At 46.9% G+C, this 19,598-nt stretch overlaps 5 protein-coding genes across 6 annotated transcripts; 2 read left to right on the top strand and 3 right to left on the bottom strand.

Moving 5' to 3' along the window:
- Positions 1-212: 212 nt before the first annotated feature.
- Positions 213-6,579, top strand: LOC6566609 (protein peste). Its single transcript, XM_032739114.1, has 6 exons — positions 213-595; positions 1,010-1,117; positions 2,018-2,383; positions 4,413-4,721; positions 4,783-5,567; positions 5,639-6,579. The coding sequence occupies exons 2-6, from the start codon at positions 1,031-1,033 to the stop codon at positions 6,096-6,098; spliced, it is 2,007 nt and encodes a 668-aa protein (XP_032595005.1). The 5' UTR covers positions 213-595; positions 1,010-1,030; the 3' UTR covers positions 6,099-6,579.
- LOC6566608 (protein FAM151B) lies at positions 6,394-9,040 on the bottom strand. 2 transcript variants are annotated; one of them, XM_043214735.1, is made up of 5 exons: positions 9,006-9,040; positions 8,564-8,634; positions 7,742-7,999; positions 7,424-7,665; positions 6,394-7,362 (listed from the first exon to the last, which is right to left on the bottom strand). In XM_043214735.1, the coding sequence occupies exons 2-5, from the start codon at positions 8,631-8,633 to the stop codon at positions 6,799-6,801; spliced, it is 1,134 nt and encodes a 377-aa protein (XP_043070670.1). In that variant the 5' UTR covers position 8,634; positions 9,006-9,040; the 3' UTR covers positions 6,394-6,798. The 2 variants fall into 2 exon arrangements, with proteins under 2 accessions (XP_043070670.1, XP_032595006.1); XM_032739115.1 differs by lacking the exon at positions 9,006-9,040 and having other exon boundaries at positions 8,564-8,708.
- A 95-nt stretch (positions 9,041-9,135) lies between these two features.
- On the top strand, positions 9,136-10,330 carry LOC6566607 (mannose-P-dolichol utilization defect 1 protein homolog). The gene is made up of 3 exons (XM_001993392.3): positions 9,136-9,223; positions 9,327-9,498; positions 9,566-10,330. The coding sequence occupies exons 2-3, from the start codon at positions 9,411-9,413 to the stop codon at positions 10,237-10,239; spliced, it is 762 nt and encodes a 253-aa protein (XP_001993428.1). The 5' UTR covers positions 9,136-9,223; positions 9,327-9,410; the 3' UTR covers positions 10,240-10,330.
- On the bottom strand, positions 10,312-11,056 carry LOC6566606 (inosine triphosphate pyrophosphatase). Its single transcript, XM_001993391.2, has 2 exons — positions 10,541-11,056; positions 10,312-10,483 (listed from the first exon to the last, which is right to left on the bottom strand). The coding sequence occupies exons 1-2, from the start codon at positions 10,972-10,974 to the stop codon at positions 10,354-10,356; spliced, it is 564 nt and encodes a 187-aa protein (XP_001993427.1). The 5' UTR covers positions 10,975-11,056; the 3' UTR covers positions 10,312-10,353.
- An 89-nt stretch (positions 11,057-11,145) lies between these two features.
- Positions 11,146-19,292, bottom strand: LOC6566559 (serine/threonine-protein kinase ATR). The gene is made up of 6 exons (XM_001993390.3): positions 19,052-19,292; positions 16,712-18,992; positions 16,361-16,654; positions 15,757-16,282; positions 11,428-15,695; positions 11,146-11,364 (listed from the first exon to the last, which is right to left on the bottom strand). Exons 1-6 carry the CDS (start codon positions 19,276-19,278, stop codon positions 11,239-11,241), a joined length of 7,722 nt encoding a protein of 2,573 aa, XP_001993426.1. The 5' UTR covers positions 19,279-19,292; the 3' UTR covers positions 11,146-11,238.
- Between the last annotated feature and the right edge of the window lie 306 nt (positions 19,293-19,598).

Raw genomic sequence — 19,598 nt, 5'->3', positions numbered from 1 at the left:
ATAAAATTATAGTAACAATTTAAAATTCATTGAATGTCTAATCGAAATAGAACTGCGTCAAATAGTATACCAATTTAGAATATGACAACTAGTGGAATACTGGTGTAGGGTATTTTGATGTCGACCAGCTGCTGAATAAGCAGCTACTACTTGCTTTTAATGAAAAATATATAATTGCTGCTTGGTGGCTTTTCGAAAAATAAAATTGCTTCAGTCGCAGAACAGGCGTAGTGCCGCTCAGACATGGTGATCTTGTGACACGTGGTTGTTTGGCAGGGTTCAAGATCAAGTTAACGGTGCGTTGTCGTCTGGCTATATTAAAACAAACGCGCGCGAGTGAGATGCAAGTATGCGAGAAATAGACGCCACCAATACAAATACACACGCATTAAAACCACAAAGTGCATTTAAAGAAACGTTTTGATTTTATTGTGGTCATGAATATTAATGGAAGTGTAGCTAAAATTAAAGAGTATTTGAGAACAGAGCATGTAATTTCAAAAATAACAAGAGGAAGCAGTAAAAGTGACAAGTGCCAAAGGTGTTAACCAAAGTCGCAGACGTTGAAACCAAAACAACGCTTAACAGCTAAAACGTAAGAAAAAAAATCCCTACGCACATAATTAAAAAGTTGTTGCTGAGAGCACGCGAGTGTTTGTGTGTATGAGTGTGAGAGAGAGCACAAGGCGCGGGCGCGAGAGCGTTAAGCCCGCAGCTGAATACGAATATGAATACTGGCGAAACGAGCGTACGCTCCTGCTAATTGTATATCGCTGATAAAACAGTAAACATTAAACAAAATAAAGAAATACGCTGCCATTTTGTTGGAGTTACGTTTCGCAAATCATACTGTGACGCATAGTGAGTTTTGTGAGTTTGGCAAATTAAGATTAGCACTACACATAGAGAACATATAACAGTACACATATGTATGTATGTGTGTATGTATGTATGTATGCATGGTTATATGTTCATTTTGGCACATTGCACTGTCTTGATCTATTTATAGGTGTATCAACACATACAGCATATGAACATAGTGAAAGAGCATAATATGTCAACAGGTTGCGGAAGTGACGAGCTGCAGAACAACAACAGCTCAAGGATTCCTGTGCAAGTAAAATATAAAAAACCTTGTATTCTTATTTGCACTTCATACAATAAACCCCATTAATGTTCAGCTTAAAGTTGCGTTTTTTATTTTTTATAATTGTACGAGGCAAAGTTGTTGCCCCCAATCCATGACTAAGTGTTAAATTCGTGTGATTAATTTTCTGTTTCTGTGTCAACAAAGCAAAGTTAAATAATCAGAGCACTAGGCAAAAAACTGGATGGTGGCTGTGGGCGTTGTTCACAAATGCAGCTAGTCGAGTAATGGAACACCCATTTTTTTCCTATATTGTTTTCAATATTTATTTAACCTTGCTACGTGTGCATCGATTTCAAAGTAAACACACGTACATTTGCAGCACATATGCCCAGGAATGTTGAAGTGCTTTTGTGCTGCATCAACAACAAAAGGCCTAAAAAAAACAAAGGCCGCGTAGCAACAATAATAATATATTACACCCACTCCAACTGTAAACGAACCGGTTTTTTTTAGAGCCTGGCTAAAATGATCAGTGGGGCAATCACATTTTAGATTTCTATTAGAATATGCATATTTATATAATTTACATTAAATTTTATATTTTTTTGTTATTGATTAGAGCTATGAGTAGTTTGGATTATAGAAGTGTGGTTTTTATAAATAAGTTTCTATAAATAAAAAATATTTTTTTTTTCGATTAGATTTACAATTACGACGCAGTAAAGCTTCACTGCGCTTTGGCGCGTGATCCGTTTGCAATTTTCACACGCTCTCCCAGCCGCTGCTGCTCTCGCAAGTTCACGTACAAGCCCCGATAACGATAAATCGATAAGGCTCAACTCGCCTCACACATATGCATATATACAAATTTACTGACTGGACTTTAACGCTCTCTCTCTCTCTCGATGTGCTTATCTGTATTTACAGGCAGCGTCAACGACTCCGACGACGCAGACATCGACACACAAACGCTTTGCCTCCTCAGTGCAACATAGGAAGAGCAACAGAACAGGCGTACGAAAAACTAAAAAAGTTTCCTGCGCGACACCCACAGCAACAACAACAAAAACGATAACGGAAGTAGCCTCTAAAACGGGCAAGGCCAGAGACGTTGTCGGTAATCGTCATCGAAAATCGCAAAAGCCATCGCAATCGCAATCAAAAGAGATGACATCACGCGCGCGTCTCTGTGCCTGGCGGCTGAGCATTTTCCTATTGGGGGCATGCTGCATAGCCGGTGGCGTTTATCTGCTGCGCAACTGGATTGACATGTTTACGCACATGCGCGGCAAGGTGAGTAAGCTGCTGGCTGATCCAAACAGGACTTGTTGCAGGGAGTAATTTTCAAATATAAGAAGTATAGTTCGCAAGACTTTCTAGTAAAAATGAACATTATTTAGCACGCCTCTCTTGGCAAATTCAACATATTTTCGCTTAAGTAATTTTCTTTTTAATATAGTATTTTATGGAGCTGCCCCATATCTAACAGTTCTTATCTAATCAGTTACGGTTCTTTGCATAATTACATCAGTCTTGTTGCCATCCAGTCAAGTTCCATCTCGAGGGAGTCAAGATTCTCCAGCAGCCAATTTGCCAAAACGGCGTCGGGGTCAACTGGGCGTGAACCTCGCTCATTAGCATACAATTAGTGTGGCATTGGCGGATGGCAGGGAGAGCGGTATGCTCGACATTGGGGGACTTCACCAGTTGTCTGATTAAATATCAATTGGACTCAATTTTCCACAAAAAAAAATATATAAAACTGAGTGTGCTGCAGGTGTTCGTTAAAAGAAAAATAACGAAAGATAAGATACTTGTTTTATATACCCTTTTAGAGGGTATTAAAATTTTTTTTTATGAAATGTGTAACGCATTGGAGGACACGTCAGCGTCATCATTAAGTATATTTAATCAACGTCACAAACCAAGTCGATATAGCCGTGTCCGCCCGTCTGTTCGATTGCTCAGTTTTAAAGCTATCTTGATGAACAGCCTTGTTATATATCCGTCTATATAGCATAGATATAGATATAGCGACAATCGGTCGAGAGATCGTTTTAGTTACTCATTTTGGTACAATATAATTACACAATTTAACCTTGCCATGTGGAATATTCAGTTGAAAGCCAGTCGTAAAACTTTTTGTTTAAAGTACATAGACATAATAACAAATATCGAACTCTGGACTTCAATTTAAATGTCAGCAGATTACCTCCGGTCTACGGGGGTATACAAACTTCAGTGTGCTTTTGACATTATTTTATTACCTATTTTTGGCCACTGACTAAGAAGTTTTGGCCTAATACGGATAGTTGGTAGTTTGCCCCTACAATCAATCTATCATTGTGACATGAATCACTGGAGCGAACAGCTGCAAGGTTAATCACATCACTGATCTATTTTGCAAACATGTTGCCAGCGGAAATATATATGCTGTTGCATTGACAAACCTCGTAAACAAACCATTTCAGTTTTTGCCCTAGCAATGACTTATCTTATCGCAAACCATTTATCATTCGAATTAAATGGTTGATAGGAAACAATGTATGAATCGTTAACTCTATTTTATTCCTTATTTTTTTGTGGTTTTTTGATTGTGTTGATTTTGTCTTTCATGCAAGCCAAATTCATAAAAGGCTTTTGTAATTACACCTGCCTTATAGTGCGCACAGGTGTGTCGCCCTTGACTGAAGAACACCTGTTTTACAGACAGACTTTGATATCAACCAACTAACCGCAACCGCAACAATCTAGGAAATCCCATCCAATCTATTTCAACGAGCGCATATTTACACGTGCCGTTGTCTCACACCAAACATGAATGTAACAATAATTCTTCTTATCAGTTAGTCATTTCCTAATTCAAAAAAAGATACAGCGAATGATAATGAAAATATGCCTAAAGTATATGACTCGAAACTTAAATTTCAAAATGACCGCTACGGATTTATTCCAAATGCTATAATATACACCTAGAATCTAGACAAATGATGAATGCATGTCGGGATGGATTTTTGATGGGCCGCTGGGCAAAATGCTGATAACATGACGCTCACATGACATTTGACTGAATGATCGCGTAATTACATAGATAGCCAACAATACAGCGAGAGACTGACATTGAACAAAGCGTTCCAAAAGTCGACTCAGGGCCATTTCAGGGCTCTAAAAACAAAATGGGAAAAACAAACTAAGGAATGATAATAAGAACTAGCAATTCGTCTATATCTATCTATCTATTCAATTTGATCTTAATTAGGTGGTTAATTTTATGATAGCTTAAAGATAAAATTGTTTATAATTTAATCAATTACGATTTCAGGAAATGGCACTCAGTCCCACATCGCGATCGTTTGAGGGCTGGAAAGTTTCGCCGCTGCCGCTCAACTTTGATGTATATCTATTCAATTGGACAAATCCGGAGGACCTTTACCAGGGCTCCCCAAGAAAGCCGCACTTTGTACAATTGGGACCCTATCGATTTCGTGAAAAACCCGACAAGGTGGACATTGAGTGGCACAATCAAAACGCATCAGTTTCATTTCGCAAGAAAGCCTTTTTCTACTTTGATGCTGCCGGCAGCAATGGCACCCTGCAGGATTTAATCACTTCGGTCAACACAGTGGCACACGTGAGTTGCAATCAAAAGTGGTGAATACATATCTTACTAAAAGGCTAATGTTTCCTATTAGGCTGGTGCCCGTCGTCTTTACCAATTGCCCTCAATCATTCGTGCGATAGCGTCAGCCACGCTGAGCTCAGCGCAGGATGTCAGCGAAACACGAACAGCCGAGGAATGGTTATTCAAGGGCTTCGAACACTCTTTGGTCAATCTGGGCTTGTTGCTCAATCCCGCTGATGTGCCATATGATCGCGTAGGCTATCAGTATGGGCGCAATGGCAGCTCCAGTTTCGATGGCGACCTTAACATATTCACTGGCGCCGATGACATCAGCAAAATGGGCCAAATACACTCGTGGAACAATTTAACGCATACGGGCGCCTTTGAGGGTGCTTGTGGCAAAGTCATGGGCTCAATGGGTGAATTCTTTCCGCCCAATCTAAGCACCAAGGACAGCGTGTACCTCTTCTTGCCCAAATTGTGCCGCGCCGTGCCGCTGGACTTTAAGGAGGAGATCACAGTGCATGGCGTCACCGCATACAAATTCAGTGGCACCAGACACGCCGTGGACAATGGCACAATGTATCCGGATACCAGTTGTCTCTGTGTGGATGGCAAATGTATGCCGGCGGGTGTTATCAACGTTGGCCACTGTGTTTTCAACACATCTATCTATATGTCATATCCACACTTTTATCTGGCCGATCCTAGCTATCTGGCGGCGTTGGATGGCCTACAGCCGGATCCTGAGAAGCATGAGTTCTACATGGCACTGGAGCCGAACGCTGGCGTACCCATGGATGTGGGTGGTGGCTTCCAGGCCAATTATCTGATGCAGCCGGTGCCAGGTGTTTCGTAAGTTAATCATGCACAGCAAAGTCTCGCAGTGTTGATGACACCTTTTAATTAATATTTTTCAATTGCAGTCTCTATGCACGCGTGCCACGGGTCCTACTGCCACTGATGTGGGCCGAGGAGCGTGTGCGTGTCAGCAAAGAAATCGCAGAGGACATTGCTCTCGTGCCACTCATTGTTATGCTGGGTCAGATCTTTACGGGCATACTGCTTGCCGGCGGTCTAATCTGCATTTGCTGGTATCCCACACGCCAATTGACGCGACTCTGCCATAGCGATGATCCCAAGGCCAAGGTCTCCGTATTGCGTCCGCTAGCCACCTTTGGTGCCGCCACCAATGTGACTGGTGCGACCCCAACAGTGCAGCAACTACTTCGTCAGAATGCCAGCCACAATCAGCGAGTTGTCGTCCGACTGTTGGACTATGAGCGCAACTCGGGCATTGAAGATACCGATGACGAGTACAGCGCTGGCAACACTTCCACAGATCGGCTAATCGAGAGTCGCTCAACAGATGTGATAACTAGTTAATATATATATATACATCGTTGCATCTTGCATTTTCATTCGTTGTTATATATATTGTACAAACATATATGCATATATACATAAGGAGCCTTCGTCTCGCCATTAAGACTCAAGAGGCTGTTCCCCCTAGCCGAGTTGCCTCATTCACATAGCGTTATTACATACATATTCACACACACACGCACACATACACCACTCATCCATACATAAACAAACACACACAAATCATGCTCACATTCTTTCCTCATCTCACTGCACCAGAATTTATATGTGCGTGCCGGGAGTTTAGAGAGAGAGATTGATAAGATTATTTATTTATTAGTGCCAAAAACGAAAGAGAAGTGAAAGTCATTAACTAATTTAGTAAGTAAACTAAACATCTTAAGAGTGATTATTCTAGGTCGAAAGCTATCAATCCCCTTGTTAACATTAAAACTGCGCACATCCAAAGTATTTTTATATTATACTATATTATATACATGTATAAATTTAATGCATAACGGTATTTTTTAGTTATTTTTTTTATATAACAAGGTGGCGACAATTTGCGTCTGAATTGAAATGAAGTGATACAAATCTAAAACGCGTATTCATCGAACGTCCTCAACTGAATACGTAAGAAAACAAATTCTAAAAGAAAATATAACTGAATAAAAAACACAACAAACAAAAAAATACGAATACAAATGAAGGAATAGTTTCTTTACACGCTCTTCAGCCAGCTGGAGACGGCCCAAAAACAGAGGCTGACAAAGCTAAAGCTAACCAGGGAGTTAAATGTGCTCGCACCGTGTCCCGTATTCCCCAGATCCAATTGCGAGGACAGCTCTTCGGGCACATCCAAATAGACACGATCCAAGCCGAAGCCGAAGATAAGTTTCCGTAACTGAGCCACATCCACATAGTCGTTGGCCGACGACCAAATTGTCAAAGTGCACTCGTTGGTCCCATTCACGGCAGCAACCAGATCATGCAGCTGCGTGGCGCTATTAGCGGCAATGCCGGCACGGACGGGAAAAGTGATGGGCTGTCCTGTAGAGGTCACGTTGTTGTCATTGATGACCTGCAGCATTGCGTCGCACTGCTCCTCGGTGTACTCGCCCTCGCGGTAATTGGCACCCCATTTGGTCGTCCAGCCAATGGAGAGAACGGCCTGCTTGTAGCGCATGCAGCCCGCAAAGAATCGCGCCGGATCCACTGGCACAGAGCTGATTTGCTTCACGGGTCCGCTGATTATATCGGCATTTATCCAAATGGGATATGTCATCTAAGCGAATAACAAAGCAGTTTAGCTAGCAACTTAACAATGGTCCAATGGTTTTGTCGACCTTTGGTATGGTCTCATCTAGAATTCCAAGGGAGCCCTCGAACACCTCTATTGACTTGAAGTCCAACTTGACACCCTTCTCGGCTCCCTCGTTCTCCTCGTTGTACACCTTGATTTGCTGCAGAAAGTCCTCCAGTGTCAGATCCGAGACCTTTGCTGGCGGATGTGCCATCACCGGCAAGTCTGGGCCCTCGCCATTCAGCTTGCCCAGCACAATATCGGCCTCAATCATATCAATGTCGCCTTTGAAGTGCCGTTAATAAGTGAATAAGTTAATGTGGCATTTAAGGGTCAAATCAAGTTTATAGTTTATACTCACTGCTGAGTGACTCGCCGAGCAACTGCTGGCTGTTGACGGCATGCGCCCAGCTGATGGCAGTCAGGTTGGTGGCCTTGGCGTTGAGTTTGCCCTTGTCGTATCGCACCATGTCTACAATTTTCGCATGCTCCTCCTGATCCTGCTGTAGCACAATGTAAATGGGCAGATTCGTTGCTTCTGACGGTTGCAGTGTGGCCAGTTCGTAATAAAAGACGCTGTCGTTTAAAGCAGCTCCATTGATGTTGACCGCAAAATTTGCTATTTTCAGACAATTTTATTCAATTAAATATATCGGAGAGATAGAGAGAGCTTTCGCTGATACATGTATGATATGAGAGAAAAATGCAGGTATTATTTTATTTATTTATTACCTTTAATAATCGGAATCGACACTCACAAAGAGAGACGGTCACATGAATAAATGTTTACCCACAAATAGGGTTCAATTCTTGTATCTATGAATACAACCACATTTTCTGTTTCGTCATGCGTATATGTGTGTGTATGGTTGTGTGTGTATGGGGTTAGGAAACAAAAGAATGCTTGTGTGCGAATGAGTGCCAATCAGTAACGGTTAATGAATTTATGCTTTATTGGAGGTGCTGCTACTGGAACAGTTTCACCCGAATGCCTCAGCAATTTCAATAAAACTGCGAGCGACTTCAATTTATGAGCGAGGGAGATGCCAGTTGCAATGGGAATCAATGACAATGACATTTATCGGCTAGCTGCAAAGTGCGCAGGCGCAATGGAATGCAAGTGATGCGTAGACGACGACGACGACAACAATAATAGTTCCTCTGATAAGTTAAGAGACTTTACCGAGGATGCAAATCAGAAGTGCAAGTGACTGTGACCCTTGCGCATTTGTGCTTTTAATTGCCATATTCATGCTGCAGATAATCATGTGAAACAATTATATTAATCAGGCAGGCAATATATATTTGCGATAAGCATATCAAGCGTATAATATTGAAGTATTTTCTTCCTCTAATCGTTGACCTTTGTTCGTCTAATTGAAAACAGTTATTTCTTGTTTTTCATAATAATATTGCTTACAAGTTCATTTTGGTAATTATATAATATGAATTTTAAGCAAAAAACATATATATTTCTTTTCGACGATTTTAAAACTTCAACGTACGATAACTGCAGTGTCGCGAGTAAAGTAAAATAATTTCTAAATCACAACGATAAGAATGTATTGATATCGATATCGGTAAATCAAATATTTAAAATATGTATATCTAGCGATGGAAGTTACTTGCTGCTGCACTTAATTCGTGCGAAGTGACTGGTGTAAGAGTGAAAGTCTTGTTTACAGCACATCTCTAATGGCGCTCAGCTATGGAAATGTTAATATTCTGTTACAGCCAATGTTAGATTCAAACACATTCAAATAATAGAGCAGGCTGTTAATAGCATTTAAAGCAAATGTTTGACTTGATGCTGCTGTTAGAGGGCTGTTAAAAAAATACCAAGGTAAAACCAAAAACACCACAAAAAACAGGTGCTCAATGTGTGGGTATTACGTGTACTGCATGATTGTGAATAATATTTTCTCCGTTCAACCGCACACAATCAGCAGCCAGTAGCGGCCCGATAAGCAGCCGGCACAATTGTTGAGAGCACACTCATCGCTTAAGTATATAGAAAGTGATTTCCGAAAATGGACGATCTTATCAGGAAGGGTGCTCTGTTCCTCATGAACGAGAAGTGCTACGACAATTACTTCTTGGATCACAATTTCCTCGATGGTAAGTGGCATCCGTCAACGAAATTGCTGTTGTTGATAATTGAATTTTTTATATTTTTTTTTTTTAGTGCCGTGCTTTAAGGCGCTGCTGAGCAAAGGTCTCGGCATTGGCATCATTGCTGGTTCGGTGCTGGTGAAGGTGCCGCAGGTGCTGAAAATCCTCAATGCCAAGTCTGGCGAGGGCATTAATCTATTGGGCGTTATGCTGGACCTGCTGGCCATCACATTCCACATGTCGTACAGCTTTATGAATGGCTATCCATTCAGCTCATGGGGCGACAACACTTTCCTCGCCATCCAAACCGTCGCCATTGCTGTCCTCGTCCTCTTCTTTGGCGGACGCCGGCCGCATGCTGTCATCTTTCTGCTTGGTTATGCGACTATACTGTACGTGCTGAACTCTGGAATGACATCCATGAGGGTGTTGCTCGCCATACAGAGCTGCAACATACCCATTCTACTGGTTGGCAAACTGTCACAGGCACTGACCAACTACAGGGCCGGTTCCACGGGTCAGCTGTCGGCGGCGACGGTCATACTGATGTTTGCCGGTTCGTTGGCACGCATCTTTACTTCGATTCAAGAGACTGGCGATCAGATGATTATCCTCACCTTCTGCGCTTCCACTTTTGCCAATGGCGTGATCTTTGCGCAGCTCCTTTATTACTGGAACAAACCAGTCGCTGGCAAAAAGGATGTCGGAAAGGTCAAGAAGCCCATGAAGAGCAAGAAGGCTGACTAAGCTGAAGATTGCATAGCTTTTAGTTTAAGCAACGTTTTCTCGACATGATAGATCAAATATCAAAACTTTCAATAAACTTATTTATAGCGAATTTTAATAGGAGTCTCTCTCAGTTTAACTATCGCCCTTAAAGTGCTGCTGCAGCAGATCCAATGCGCGGAAGCGATGCGAGATTTTATTCTTCTCCGATTTGGGCAGCTCCGCATAGGTTTGATCGTAGCCCTTGGGCTGAAACACCGGATCCCTGCAATATAAATATTTTTGCACAAGATTTTCAATTAAGAAACTCCCAAATACGAACCATCCAAAGTCGCGTGGACCACGTGGCTCCACAATGGAGCCCTCTGTGATGCCCTGAAAGATTTGTGGCTCCGACGTGCTGCTCTCACAGTAGGCAAAGGTGCAAATCGCACGCGCCGATTTATCGTCCCAGCCGCTGAGCAAACGATGCAGTCCCTCTGGCTGAAGTTTGTCCAGGAACCACTTAATATACGGACCGGGCAGACCCTGCAGCGCATTGAAGCACAGACTGGTGTCCTCGATCAGTACGGGTCCATTCACCTGTTGCGCTGCCTCCTTGCACTTCTTCACCGCAATCTCCTCAATATCGCCCTGCCACTCGGGCAAATCCACTTGCTTCGAAATGACCTGGCGGGGGAAATTGGGTCCCAGTATGGCAATCAGTTCCTCCAGCTTCTTGGCATTGCCCGTAACAAAAGTAATTGGTTTCGACATTCTGCGCTTTTGTGCTCATCAATTTAAGCAATTGTCTTCAACAAACAAACACAGATGCAATAGAAAAAATGCGGGCTCGTTTAACAGATGATTTCATAAGTTGCGCCATCTATCGGCTGTTTGGGCTTTCAATAGCACAGGGTCGTCATGCATTGCAAAAAAAAACGGCAATTAATTTAAGCTCAGCATTTATAAATAAATATTTTATATAAAAGCATAACAAAACATAACATAATTGAATGGGACATCTTTAGGAACTAGCAACTAGAGAAAAGCGCCCCAGCCAATATACATTGCAGCGAGATTGTCCACCTTAGTCGCCTCATTGATCAGAAAGTTCACCTGTCCCTCGGTGGACAATGGAATGCTGTTTGCCTGCTGTCTTTTAACCTGCAAAAGGTAGCTGAATTTAAGTACTTGGTTGGTGCACTCAATGCTACTACTACTACTCACATGTCCTTGCAGGCGCTCGGCAATGCGCTGCACATCATTGGTCACTTTGGGATCGGTTAATTCGGCGCCAGTTTTGCTTTTGCTAGCAGTTGCCGTCAGTCGACTCTGAACGCCCAGATCGTAGACGAATGGACGCAGCATGGACATGAGCGTCTTGGTCTCCTGCCTGAGCAGTCGCAGCGTAATTTCGCAGCACTTGCGAAAGCTCCCCTCGACACCGAGCGGCCCCATGGCCGTGATCATGTTGTGAGTGAGGCGAAAGGGAACCACTTCGGGATAAGCAAAGGCCTCGCCCTGATTGAACAGGCAATTGAAGTCGACGTGGACAGCGTCGCCATTGCGCTCATCGAACAGTATGTTCTCGCCATGACGATCGCCCAGGCCCAGAATATAGCCCACCATGGACATGACGGCAACGGTGCGTATATACGAGTTGCGTGCCTCATACCAACTGTGCGGCGTGCTGAAGCGCTGCAGCAGCCAATCCTGAAACACAGGCGGATGTGCGGGCAGCAGCTGGTTGAGGAACACCTCACGTTTGCGTTCCATCAGCTCCGTCTGCGGCACGGCCAACTGTTGCAGCTGCCTGCCACTCATCACCTGACCCCGCTGCATATACAATGCGATGCAGATGCCGCGATAGGAATTGAGATTCGGCAGCCACTCAAGCAGGCCACATTCCTCGTTGAAGGGGAGCACTGCGTAGGTGCGAATGTGCAGGCGGCGCTGGCGGGCACTTGCATCCTGATGCAGGTAGCGTTTCATCAGGCCATTGAACTCCATGAGACGCGAATCTTTGCGCAAATCATCCTTTGGTTTGACCATCACATCATAGTCCTGTCCATCGCTGCAGCGTATGGTCAGCTTTTTTGGCCGCGCCGCGGAACGCAAGACCAGCACCTTCTCCTGGAAGCCACTGATAAAGATCTGCTGATACGGAAACCAGTTGCTGGCAGGCAATTTGCCGTTTGTCTGCGGACTGGGCGACGGCGAGTTATCCTGTGCCGAACTAATGCTAAATGTGGGCTGCATGTACTTCTCGAAGGGCAGCAGGATGTTGGAGAAGTTCGCCTGGTTGCACAGCAGCGGCAATCGTTTGTCCAGATCGCTCAGCTTGTAGCTGCGATCCAAGGTGACCTCCTTGTTGGTGACGCCAATCAGGCGCTCGGTGAGCGTGTTGAAGTCACTCAACAGACGCTGGAATGTGGCATTCTGGAGTCGCTCATCGCTCAGGATCAATTTGCAGCGCTTGACGCGATTGACGGCGGCAGACTTGAAATGGGGCAATAGCATCCAGAGTGACTGCTGTGGATAGTCCCCGATCAGCTTGATGATCACGTTGCGCAGCACTCCAAACACGTCCGGCGATGGATGACACAGCCGGCTTAGCATCTGCGAGTAGGCCGTGTAAAACATGGCCGTCGGTAGCGCCGAGCAGCAATTGTTCAGCAGATCGTTCATCTTGCGCACCAGCTCCGTGTGGGAGGTGGAAGCGACTGCTGTGGCGGCCGTGTCCAGCCAGAGACTGATCAGACGTGGCATCGACTGGTAGACATGATCGCTGCCATAGCGCAAAGATTTGGCATAGTTCAACATGATCTGCAGCAGCAGATCCTCATCTTCGCGTGAATTGGTTGCCGACGCTGAACGCGCCTCTCGCATCTTCTCCAGAAATTGTGCCAGCTGGACGTAACAACGCTCCGATTGTCGATGCACTGAGATTGCCTCGTGGAAGTACTTGAGGATGGCATCCGCACACAGATTCATGGAGTCCGCGTTGTACGTGGCCTGCAGATATTTGCCTTCGAAGTAGAGCTGACGCTGCTCAGCACTGAGCTGCTTGGGATTGCCATCACACTGCTGCCGGATGGCGGACAATTGCTCCTCCAGATAGTTCATGGCCAGCACCTGATCGCCCTTCTGCCAGAGCAGCTTGGCGCGCTCCAGGAAGAGACCACTTGGCCGATACTCCGCCGCCTTCATTAGATATAAATGGGCGCGTTGCAGTTGACCTGCATTGCGATTGATCTGGGCGCTATTTAACCAGAGCTGGGCCAACTGCGTCTGCAGCTGTGCCTGCAGCGGCACACGATCGCCCACGCGCCGCTTGAGCTCGCCGAGCAGATTCCGACGAAAGCTATAGATGGGCTCCAGCACGCGCAGCTGCGGCTGCAGCACCTGCAAACGCGACTGCCAATCGGCAAAGTATTTATGCATTAGTTGCGACTGCTCCTTCTCCTGCTCCTGCTCCTGCTCCTGCAGTGTGGATAGCTGCTCCAGCAGCTGCTGGCTGCACTGCAGCTCGTGCAGCATGTGTAGCTTTAGCACCTCATCGTAGGCATGCGCATAGGAATGCTGTTGCATGGCGGAACAGCTGCGCAACTGCTCCAGCACCGATCCACGCATCTTGTCCAGCAGCGCCTCAAATTCCAATTTGGTGGTGGTGGGTTGTCGCAGGGCCAGGCAGGCCTGGGCGCACTGGGCATGCCAGTTGGGTCGGCAGCGCCTCTGCTGCTGTTGCTGCAACTGCAACTCCTCGAGTTCGTCGTAGCTGCCCAGGCGCCAGAGCAGCTCCGCTTTGCACTCACTGAAATACTGATCAGTGTGACGATCGGACATTCGCTGCCAGAGACCATCGGCGATGAGCAGCGCCGTCTTGGGTGTGTCCATCCGCAGATAGGCGTCGATGATGGCACGTATGTGATCTGGCTGCAGTTGCTCCGTGCTGGACAACAGTTGCTCATAGCATGTAATCATATCCTGTTGCCGTTCGACCAAACGATTCACCAGAATCTCCTGGGTCACACTCATGTCCGAGCGGCGCGTCTGCACTGCCCCCTCCACTGAATCCGAGTCCATCAGTCGCCCGTAGAGCTGCACCAGGAACGTGAACTGCTCGAGTAGACGCGCCACCTTGTCACCCTCCGCGATGTAGGCCTCCAGATATCGCAGGGCACGCGCATACTCGCCACAATTGTAGCTGGCGCGTGCCACACGCAACTTGTCGATGCGCTGCAGGAACTCATAGATGGCACCATAATTGGCATCCACAGATTGGGGCGGTTTGCCGCCCGTGCTCAGGCCATGCAAACGCTGCCATTCGCGTAGCCAACGCTGTAGAAAATCCAACAGCTCCGCACACAGTTTGCCAGCCAAACGTGACTGATCCTCCGCACTGGCGCCTGCCTGTGACACCACGCTGGCTGACTTGGTCGTGGCGCCATATTTACTCGACTCAAACAACTTGTAGCCGAGTGTGTCGGGATCGACTGGGATTAGTTCGCTGGGTTTCTTGGATGCTGTGGCACCCTGTTGTTGGGACAGCTCATCGTTGGCCTGCAGCACCGCCTGGAACTCCTGCTCAATGTGTAGACGCTGCTCCGCAGTGCACTCAAGCAACGCATGGAGCAGTATGTACGGATAGAAGGTGCTCAACATGTTCGAGTCGCGACGAATGCACGGCTTATAGGAGCTGAGCAGGTGACGCGTCTCCGACGACTGCACATAATCGACAAGTCGCACGGCCCAGAGGAATGCCCACAGTTCGTACGAGTTTTGCGTATAGTGGCTGCCAAAGAGCGGCTGCTGCTGCAGCGTACTGGAGCGCTGGGAGCAGGTGTAGCAGGAGTTGAGCAACGGTTCCATTATTTCGCGCATGCGCAATGGTAGCGATTGCCACAGCTGCAGCTTCTTTTGCTCCTTGGGCGCAATGCCGCATACAGCGAGCGTCTCTTGTATGGCCAGCGAAAAGTTGTCCACATGCTTCGTCTTCTGCTGGAACTGATAGCCGCGGCACAGCGCCGTCAGTGCAAGCACCGTAAAGTCATCCGTGAGAACGCTCAGCGGTAACTGTTGCGGACTGGCAAAATTGTAATTCGATGGCAAATAGCTGGCATCGATGGCACCCAGCTCGCCCAGGCATTTGGCTGAGGCCAACTGCAGTGAACGATCGTCGTGCTGGCAACCCGCCATGAGCACATTGACTATCTGCTCCATTAGTGGCTCCATCGGCAGCTCGTGCAGTATCATATGATTGAGTTGAGTGCGGCGTCGACCGAGCAACTCGGAGAGATGCTCCAATCCATAGACACGCACCTGCAGGCATTCATTGGTGATTTGCTTATGCAGAAAGCCCAGTTGATCCAGCAGCGGTGCCTGATCCTCGCCAGCTGCTGCAGCAGCGCCCAAACACAGGTGTGCTGTGTGTCGCTCAATACACTTTCGTATGGGCTCCGAAACGTGCTCCTGACGCTCCAGAAAGTATAAGTCTACAATGGCGATTAGGTTTAGGTATGGGTACAGTAGCCATCGAGCGATCCCTGTGCTTACCTTGTATGTAGTTGCCCAACATGGCGGCGTTGCGGAGGATGACAAATTCGTAGAGCTCATTCACCTGCTCCACGCTATATGCGAGCAGCGGCTGCAACGTGGCCACTATGCGACCCAGCGACGGACCCAACTCCTGTATGTTGACCACATGCAGGAAAATGTGCCAAATCTTTAGGCAAATGCGCTGCAAACTTGGCTCCTGCAACGTGTGCACAAAACTCAGCATGGCAATGATCTTGAAGCGAAATTGTGTGACATGTTGAGGACCAACGAAGCGCAGGATCTGGCCAAGACTATGCAGTGTCTCCTCTTTGAGTGGCTTCTCAAAGGACGGCTCCGACAAGCAGCTCTCAAAATAGGTGATGACACCGAGTATGCGCTCCGCTATAAACGTGGAGAACTGTGCATTACTCGCTTGGGTGGATAGATCCTCGCTGCCGACGCTGAGTTGGAGTAGGTTTTGAAAAGAGCGCATCACAAAAGTCGGATTGCGATTGAAATAGATGAGCAGCTCGGCAACGGTTTGCTGCACAAATAAATGAATAATGATTATGACAATGTTTAATAAAGGATGGAATAAGGGCAAGCTAAATTACTGGCGCACCTTCACATCGGCATTCATCAGTTGCTGCACCGTGCACTTGGTGCAGCTGGTGACCAGCTCGATGCAGCGATTGGCCAATTCCGGTTCTTCGGTGAGATAGACATGCGCATACAGCCGTAGAAAGGAGGTGGAGAAGAGGGAAGCCACCGATTTATGCAGCTGCTTGGCTATGAACACAAAGATGCCCTTGCAACGGGGCTCCCTAATGCAATAGGGCAGCACCAAGGAGGTGAGCAGACGATGATATTTACAGGTGAACTCCTGCACACACGAGAAGCCCAACATCTTGGTGAGCTGTAAGCCAACAAGGATTAAAAAAGTATTCATTGTATGCCATATTCCAGCACTCACCGCTCTGAGTGAGTGAGTGAAGCGCACTCCTTCCGTGACATAGGCATCGAGTGCCAGCTGGACAACTAAACCGAGTGCATCCCGCTTGTACCAGTTCCACAGCGTAAGCGTCTGTAATCCGTGGCGTGCACACAGTTGACAGGCGGCGAGCACCGCCTCCTGGGCGACGAGAGAGCGCGTGTGCACCATGAAATAGAAACTCATCTTGAACCAGTGGAATAGCGACAGGTTATCTATGTCGGCATGTGCTGAGCACACAATCAGTCGGAGTAGCTTGCGCTGCTCCGCCATGCTTTGCTCCTCCAGCGGTTTGGAAAGTGTGCGCACAATGCAATCAAGCACAAGTGAGGTCAACTGTTGCATAAAGTCCTCGGACTGGTTGGCCAGCACAGGCACCAAACGCTCGTAGCTGCGTTCGCTGAGCTCCTGCAGGTTGGACGACTCCTTGAGCAATCGAAGGTACAACGAGGGTTCCAGTTTGATCAGATCCAAGTGATGTGTTATGAAGGCGCATGGCATCTTAAAGAGCATCGCCTCAGCGAGGTCGGCCAAGTTGGAACTGCTTAAGTTGGGTGCACTGTTTGGCTTGCAGCTGCCCAAATACAAGCCAGGCAAGGTGGCAGGCAACGGTTTGCACTTGGGGCAGTACATAACTATCCTCTCCCTAATCTTGAAGACATGCGCTGGGGCTGCTGATTGCGCTGCTGTGCAGAGCAACAAGCGTAAAACAGCGGCCAATGTGTGACCCTCCTCTGCTGAGTGCATAAGTTTGGGCAGCGCCTGTTGCAGTTGGGCGGCTTTTATGTAGCCGGAGACATAAAGCTGTGCCAGGTGCTCGTTGAAGAGCTGCCTTAACTCGGAATGCGTTGAGCTCACCAGACCTATGTATTGCTGTGCGAAAAAGCTCTGCAGTTGCGTATGCGCGCTGGAAGGCGTCTCCAGATGTAGCGTGGCCAAAGCCTGGAGGGCCCCCAATTTATGTTGTTGCTCCTTTGATTGCAGGCTGTGCTGCAGTACGCCCAGGAGCTGTTGTTGTGTCTGCGGCTTCAGTTGCAGCCGTATGCAGTTGGTTTGCAACAGCAGTGCACAGATCTCCATATACTCTGGGCTAGCAGCACACTCTGCCTGCTCCAAGAGTTGCAAACTCAAATGATTCCAATTGCTGTTGGCATCTGTGGGCAGTGGCAGCTCATAGAGCACTGGGAGTTGAGATAGCAGGGCAGCATTGAGCGCCTCATCGCTGGCAACCACCAGCTCTCGTTGCTTATCTAGCAGCAGGAGTTGCTCCATTTGCCGCAACGCACGCAACAAGGCGAGCAGCTGCGGCAGCTCTCCAGGAGTCGTCTCGGTTAACAGTTCAACCAGACAGATGCTTATCCTATCCAAGATCCCGTCACGCAATGCCGGCTGTTTGACAGCAACGACGGTCAGCAGTGGCAACAGCTGATTGGGTTGTCCACGCCACTGACGCTGCAAGAGTTGCACTGTGTGTGGCTGCAACTCACAAGCAGTCACCTCCAACAACTGGTGTTGCAGATAGTCGGACAATGTCTGCATCAAGTTGTCGCGCGCGTCGCTTACAGGCAGACGCAGCAGCTCGTGTAACAGTTGACAGCACATATCCAGGCTATGAGGATGAGGCATCGTCTGCGGCTGCAACACGACCAGCAGTTGTTGTGTCTGCGTTGCCAAATGCGTCAGTTGTGTTTGCGTCATGCACTTGGCTTGCAACCAGCGGCAGGACAGGGACCACATGAGGACAGCAGCGCGCAACGTTAAGCAGGCATAATGTGCCACATCTACATTGCTTGACCAGCTGGCGGTGGATTGGGCTTGAAGCACTGCGCAACAATAGCTCAGACTGGCCAGCTTTGTATCCATGTTGCACTCCTTGAGGGTGAGCAACGCCTGCTGCAGACTTCTGGCAAATAGTTCCGGATGCGTTGCTTTTCCAATGTGTTGGGCGTGCTGCAGCACCAGCAGCAAGTACTTGGCATACGCATCTGAATGCTCAAGCTGCAACTGGACGGCTTGACAGGCGCACTGCTCATCGAACGCTTGCAGGACACTCACGTCGCAGCGAAATATCTGCAATTCCAGGATGCGTACCTGCTGCGCCGGCTGCTTTTTGGGTTTTGTGTAATCGAAGGCGCTCATCTGATCGTTGAGCTGCTGCAATGCCTCCACATAGGCAACCACGAGGAGTTCGTATAGCTTGGGGTGATTGCACCAACAAGATGCGAGCAACTTCTGCTGTAGCTGCACATTCTTGAGGCACTGTCTGGATTACATTGGTTAACAAGTACACTTGAGATACTAGAGAGAGAGAGTTCCACTCACCCCTCATCCCGACACTGACTCAAGCACACGGCGAGTTTGTTCACAAGCCAAAGCAGGAAAACGTCTTGGAATTTGTTGGGCAGCTCGGGCACCGACGAACAGCTGATGAGGCTCGGATCCTGGCAGAGTATGTTGTCCACCACACTGTAAACGGCCGACAAGTTGGCTTGATTCCGATTCACCATATTGTACAGCACTTTCCACATATCCTCACGCTTGTCCGACATTTTTTAATTGCAATCTATAAATTTTAAATACAAAAAAGCGAGGGATATTTATTTTGTACGTCGCCAGCGTTGCCAGATCAACAATTAACAACTGTTGACTGATTTTAATAGGCTGATACGAAGATCGCGCAGTTTTGCGAAAATAAAATACCAAAAAAATGCATACCCAATAAACTAGAATCTAGAGTAGTAAAATCTTGTTATACTTTCGTATAAACTGACAAATTGCTTATATCTTTCAAAAGTTCTGATTTTGATTTTTAATAATGTAATGATTAAAATGTCCTAAGCAATTGAAAAGAAAATGATTCCGATTCGAA

This window comes from Drosophila grimshawi, unplaced genomic scaffold (genome assembly GCF_018153295.1).
Source record: "Drosophila grimshawi isolate 15287-2541.00 unplaced genomic scaffold, ASM1815329v1 contig_1377, whole genome shotgun sequence".
Taxonomy (NCBI): domain Eukaryota; kingdom Metazoa; phylum Arthropoda; class Insecta; order Diptera; family Drosophilidae; genus Drosophila; species Drosophila grimshawi.
Note: the sequence above shows the minus strand (reverse complement) of the source record. Positions and strands in the feature narration are given on the sequence as shown.